At 39.3% G+C, this 6,827-nt stretch overlaps 1 protein-coding gene across 1 annotated transcript; it reads right to left on the minus strand.

The window, feature by feature from the left end:
• Window positions 1-649: 649 nt before the first annotated feature.
• On the minus strand, window positions 650-4,942 carry LOC115684374 (disease resistance protein L6-like). The gene is made up of 4 exons (XM_056318715.1): window positions 4,337-4,942; window positions 3,127-4,222; window positions 2,557-2,874; window positions 650-2,463 (listed from the first exon to the last, which is right to left on the minus strand). Exons 1-4 carry the CDS (start codon window positions 4,858-4,860, stop codon window positions 724-726), a joined length of 3,678 nt encoding a protein of 1,225 aa, XP_056174690.1. The 5' UTR covers window positions 4,861-4,942; the 3' UTR covers window positions 650-723.
• Window positions 4,943-6,827: the final 1,885 nt, after the last annotated feature.

The following is a 6,827-nucleotide window of genomic DNA, read 5'->3' on the forward strand; positions in this document are numbered from 1 at the left end:
CACTAACCACAATGATATAAGTTACCAGATTCATTAAGAGCTTTAATTACTCAACTTCTGTGACTGAAGCTAGCCTCCGTGGGGATCCGGTCAATTTTAAACGCGGTTGTGTCATGGCGATCCACCTCATCCATCGGGGCTGCTTAGCTATGATGATGATAATGTGTTTGGATAGCTAGGCATCATCAGGCAATTTAGAATAAGCACGACTTATCAAAGTACACTTATCATCTTTTGTGTCCCGTTAAGTATCAGTGTACATCTCCTCACTCAGGACATGCATTTATTGTACCTCTCAGGGTGATAATGCAGTGGATCTAGAAAAATCTTTTCACGGGAAGGATATGTGTGAACATTGTATTATGAGCTGTCCACACTCACCAGTAGTGAAAAGATGTGATCACAAAAGAAGCAGAACTTACATGAGTTTTTGACAGGATAACGAGGTATACAAGCCGGTTTAGAAATTCGAAGAAACTACAATTCTAGCGATTACTTTGGCTAGCTGAATCACTTGCAGATCCACAAAGTTGTATGCAATTAAGGGAGTACATACGTTCTCTGTTCCTTCATTTTCAGGATGGAAGCGATGGCAAGAAAAAATGTCTACCCAACTGACACACGCAGATGCCTAACCTTCTTATCGTCGAACATTTTGAACTTCCACATACTGTATCAAATGTATCAGATTTCGAGGCCCAAACCTGGTCCATATGTAACATCTCACAATCCCGCAATTTTGAGAGATTTCAGATTCTTGAAGCTTGCAGGATCAGGCACCTCAACCAATGAATTGCATCCATAGATGCACAAGTCTTCCAGTGAATCTAATGTTCCTTGAATCTCGACAAGAGTATGACACTGCTGTATATCAAGTTTTCTGAGCTTCCTCAAGTTCGAGAGATCAGGCAATCTCTCAAGTAGAGGGAGTTCACCTAGCTTTAGCATTATCAGGTTCTCCAAACCCTCAAAGCTTTGAATCTCACTTAGACTATAACATTGCTGAAGGTGAAGTTCAGTCAGCTTCTTCAAGTTTGATAGATCAGGTAATCTCTCGAGTTGTAGGATCTCCATGAGCTTCAAAATTCTCAGATTTCCCAAGCCTTGAATACTATGAAGATTGCTCAGATTATGACAGTGACCCAAATGCAGTTCATTGAGCTTCTTTAAGTTTGAAAGATCAGGTAATCTTTCAAGTTTATTCAATGCTCTAAGGTCCAAAGTTTGAAGATTCTCCAAACCTTCAAGGCCATCGATATCTGTTATTGCACAAGAATGAATCCTTAGCTCTGATAGTTCCTTCAAATTTGATAGATCTATCGATGTTTCCAGTGATCTAGAGGATTTAATATGCAAGCACAATAAACTTGACGGAAGCCTAGGGAGAAACTGTAGGTTAAAACAAAGAAGTTCAAGTCTTTTGAGTTCAGACAGAAGACCAAAATCCGCATGGAGGACAGTAATGCTGTCACATGACAACTTTAGAGACTCCAGATTGCATAACCTTCCAATCCACCATGGTGATGGATCCCGTACAAGCTCAGTCGTGTCCACAAAAATTGAGTTCTCTTCAGCCAAACAAAACTCAGGAACTTGTGCAATCTCCAAATTCAACTCAGTCAAATTTATCAGGTTTGAGAGATCCGGAAATATCTTCATCGAATTAGTACCAATATGCAAACTGAGCAGGCTTTCAGGAAGCCTTGGTATGTAACATATTCTAGTGTTTGAAACTTTCAAGATCCTCAAAGATAATAACCTCCCAATATCATCAGGGATTGTCCCCTCCAGACGTCGGCAGAACTCTGCATCTATCTCTTCCAACTTCTCCAACATCCCAATTGCACTGGGTATACTTCTTATGGAACTACCACACATCCTTAGTATTTTCAAGTTCTTCAAGTTCCCAAGTGAATTAGGCAACTCTGCAATAAATGTATGGGACAGATTCAGCATGACTACTGATTCCAAATTCCCAATCGAGTCCGGAATTCTCTTGAGCAACTTACACCCACTCAAAGACAAGTGGACAAGCTTTACAAGCCCTCCTATCTCTGGAGGAAGTTGAGAAATTTCAACATGTTCCAAAGAGAGCCTCAATAGAGAGGTTAAGTTACCAATTGCACTGCAGTTATTAAGTGACAAACATTCACAAGCACTGAGAGTCTCGAGTTTTTCCATCCCTCGTGATCCTGGGATTTCTCTAATAGAAGTGCAGTCAATGAGAAGTTCCTTCAACCATTCTAAGTTGGCCAGCTCTTCCGGCAACTTCCGAAGTTTACGACAGAACCTCAAGTTCAAAAGAACCAACTGCTTCAACTGCCCTATAGATTCATCAATCTCAACTAATCTTCCACAGCTTTCGAGGATCAACTGCTCTAATTTTACATGTGCAGAGAAGTTGGGAGTTCTATGCAATTGTGCACAACCAGACAAATTCAAAACTTTTAAGTTCCTTGCCATCTGTAAAGAGCGAATCGGAAATTAATGATCATGGATTGAATAAAGAGGCTTCAACTGCAAAAACATAGTGGGTTTCACTGAAAATAATAGTACCTCAATATGACTCCAACCTTCCCAACTTTCTGAAAACTTACTCCATGACAGATCAAGAATGACCATGTTCATCATGGAAAAAGCGGTCAGGCTACGTACGGGAGGAAAATTATGCCATGAAAGCCATCTCAGCTCAGATAGGATGGGTGGACTCGTTAGGAGTACATTCGTTGGAAAGCCACTCGGAGGCCAACTATCCAGGACAGGCCTCATTTCTAGGTATCTCAGATTTGATAGCCTCCCTAACTCTTCATTAGGAAAAGACTGCTGCATCCAGTGGTCGAACTTCAGGCAAAGAGCTTCCACTTTTTCGGTTCCCTGTAAGGAAAAAATATAGAGACAAGTAAATAATATATAATAAAAAGAGAGACAAGTAAATGATATTTAAGCTACAAATAATCTCCCGTTCAAACATAAAACAATATAAGCATTACTTACAGATAAATATGTTCCTAGAGCAATTGGTCAACAAGACTTTAGAATAATTCTTCTTATTTTAAGTGAATAATCAATGTGAAAAGGCATGAAATGTGTCAAATTGACGGGGAAAAAATGTGAATACAATTTTACCTTCTTTCTCATCACAATGTCCGAAGCTTCCTCATGATTCCATAATCTGGTCTGTTTCTCTAGTTCCATGTTACATTCCTGGCGAACAATGTCTCTACCGAGGTCTCGTAGCTGATCGTGCATCCATAGCTTATCGTCTTCTCCAATTTTTATCAAAGACATCTGCTGAAGGACTTGAAGACCTTCCCCTGGGAAGAGATTGGAATCGTTCCACATGTGAAGCACAATCCTTTTGTCAAATCCAATGAAAAGACAAGCTATATCAAGAAAAATCTGCTTTTGCCGATCATCCAAAGAGTCGTAACATACTTTTAACTTTCTCTTAACTTCCTCATGAGGAACCTTTTCCAACTTCTTCAATGTAACATCCCAAACATCTTTGGTTTTACCCCATAGTAGTGAACCTATAACCTCCAGAGCAAGAGGAAGACCTCCTGTCATTTTTACCACTTCATTGGAGAAATCAGCATACTCATCCAAAGGATGATCTCTTCCAAAAGCATGTTTGCAAAAAAGTTGAAGAGATTGATTGAAGTCCATTCCCGTAAGCTCATAAGTTAAACAGACCTCAGGCACATTGAAGACATTTGTGTTTCTACTGGTGATAATTATCCTACTTCCTAAACCAAACCACACTGGCCTTCCCATAAGTGCATTCAAATGAATTATTTTATCAACATCATCAAGTAGAACCAGGACCTTTTTGCCACACAACCTTTCTTTTATTGTCTTAATTCCATCATCAACATTACTGATGTTCGACCAGTTTCTTTTGAGGATATCAGAGAGTAGCTGATTCTGCAAACACTCAATGCCCTTTAGCTGTGAAGTTTCTCTGACATTGGAAATAAAGCAACAATCTTCAAAATGATGTGATAGGTGGTTGTATATTATTTTGGCGAGAGTAGTCTTTCCTACACCCCCCATACCATGGATTCCGAGAATTTGTAAGTCCTCTGAATCACCACATACCATTCTAGTGATTTCCTTCACATGATGTTCAATGCCGACCAAGCAATCAGTTACCGGCAAATAAGCCTTTTTCAACTCAGCTATAACCTTCTGGACAATATGGTTTACAAGCTCTCCTTCTCGTCTTATATTGTGAAAGCAAAAAAGCAAAAGAATTAGAAGTATGAAGAAAATGGTACGTTAAACATAACATAGAAGCTATGATGAATCCGAAAGTAGAAACCACAAAACAAGGTACCTTGTGGTCATTGAATCAATGTCCCACCCTTTTAGATCGCCAACCTCCTTGAGAGCAGCCTTCCACTTGCTGATAACCTTATTGTCAAACTGTTTCTCATGCGAAACAAAGGCATCTCCGTAAGACCCAGTTTGATGACGAACCTCAAAGGGTGTAACATTGTAAAAAATGGGCATGATCTTCTGTCTTCTTGATTTCCTACACTCTACCATTTGTACCAACTCATTAAGACACCATTTACTAAGGGCATAGCCCTTGGAAAATATGGGAATTGAAATTTTTGAATTGTTGATCGCTTTGAGTAACGCAGGACCGATCTCCTCTCCAAATCTCAGCTCGTCATCATCTCTATATGTGTGGATTCTGGCAGCTAATAAGCTTGTATAGAGGAAATCGGTAATGCCCGAGCGAGTATCAGGTCCTCTGAAACTCAAGAAAACGTCATAGTCAAATCTAGATGACATGGAGGTTGATGATGAGACACCATCGAGCTGACAAGAATTTTCGTCTCGTGGCATCATCATTTCAGGGATTTCGGCTGAATTATGGATAAGTTCCTTAGAGACTTCTATACTGTCACTGCTAACAGCTGATATGGATGCACATTCCCTACTAGAAGTAATCTCAAAGTTGGTTGCTGTTACAGCTGCTATTCCTTTTTTCCACCCGTGAAATTGAATGCTCTCACCTATTTTTCATGAAACATTATGCCAGAAAGGCCATAAGAGAATGTTGGTCATAGTTGCAAAATAGGCAATATGATGTATACCTACAACCGATTGTTACAGAAATTGGATTATAGGTAGCATTAGCAGGACTTTGCTGTTCAGGAAGAGAATGTTATCAACTCCTATTGCAGAGTTGCACTAGTAATAAGAAATATCTCCCAGGTTCATTGACTTTACTTAACAATAGTTAGTAAGAAACTTTGAAAAAATAATGGGAACCGATGCCATGAATATGATCCAATCATGTAGTCAAGAGGCTCTACAGTCATAGGTCATGGCCCATAATTGCTCAAATCATTTGCTAAATCCCAAATGAGTTTGCCTCCAAAATTTAGAAAATGCCCTCTGTAGATTGCAGATAACCTAGACTCTAAGTTGGACTTGCTGGAGAAAATTTTTGGATCGTAAGGAATCCTGGTACAATTTGATGAAATGTTGCCTGAAGAGTTATGTAACTGATCCAAAGAGTTTTCATCCATTAAAAGCCAAAAAGGAAGGAAGATTCTCTGGTAATTATTATGGAAGCATCGCATGGTAGCACTAACCAGAACAGTGAACTCGTCGAGAAGTGATTTGTTTGCTCCAACTTTGTGTTGTATTCTACCTCTAACTGACTGGTTAACCTTTTTTAAGTGATGATATAGTCGGACAGTGGGATTAAAGATTGACAGAATAAATTTGAGAAATTGCTCAAGTAAAGATAGTTCAGTTGATGTTCATGAGCCAGCATATTTTTAAGGGATAAGTACACTGGAAGTCCAAAAATTGATCAAGAAAATGCAGTTGAGTCATAAAACTTTCAAAAAGTACAATCAAGTCCTAAAACATGTCAAGAAAGTGCAATCAAGTTCTAAAACTTTCGAAAAGTGCAATTAAGCCCTAAAACTTGTCACGAAAGTACAATCGAGTCCTAAAATTCTCAGAAACTGCAATCAACAGATGGACTTGATTGGACCAATTTGAAAAGTTTTATGACTTGTTTGCACTTTTTGAAAGTTTTAGGACTCAATTGCACTTTCGTGACAAGTTTTAGGACTTCCAATGCACTTATCCCTATTTTTATATTAGAAAGTTTCACCAAATTCTCTGGCCAACATGAAACCGATGTGGAACCTTCTACCTCGATTCTAAAGCATGCAGAACAAGCTTCTAGTGAGAATGTGTTACCAGAGTGAACATCTTGAGATAGTTCCAGAGAAGAGACCGGATGCTGTTTGGGGGACTGCAGGGGTTCAACATTCTTTTGGGTAAGCATTGCACTGAAACTTACAAGAGATCCATATTGAGATAGTGAAGAGGAGGCAGAGTCTGAACTTGCAAGAGATTCATTACGAGCTGAATGCACTGGAGCTTCTAACTGGGAGGAAAGTGTCGGCAGCAGAATTGAGGTCGAAAAAGCAGTATTGGACTGGGTTGGCCATTCTTGAACTTCATTCTCTTCGTGACTTGTATTAGCATCTTGAGACCGTTGAACACTGTAAACTGTTTGGTCTTCAACCTGCAGTTCTTGGGCCTCAATCTTCTTGTCTCTTTTTGCTATTTGAATCTCCGCTTGCTGCTCATCACTGGGTGAATCAACAGAAACTAGAGAAGCATTGTATTCTTAAGTTAGAAAGTTTCACCAAATTCTCTGACCAAAATGAAATCGATGTGGAAACTTTTATAATGGTTCTAAAGCATACAGAACAAGCTTCTAGTGAGAATGTGTTACCAGAGTGAACATCTTCAGATACTTCCAGAGAAGAGACCAGCTGTTGTTTGGG

The sequence above is a fragment of the Syzygium oleosum genome, unplaced genomic scaffold, assembly GCF_021117445.2.
Source record: "Syzygium oleosum isolate NSW1041296 unplaced genomic scaffold, Sole_v2.1 Sole_v2.16, whole genome shotgun sequence".
In the NCBI taxonomy this organism is placed as follows: domain Eukaryota; kingdom Viridiplantae; phylum Streptophyta; class Magnoliopsida; order Myrtales; family Myrtaceae; genus Syzygium; species Syzygium oleosum.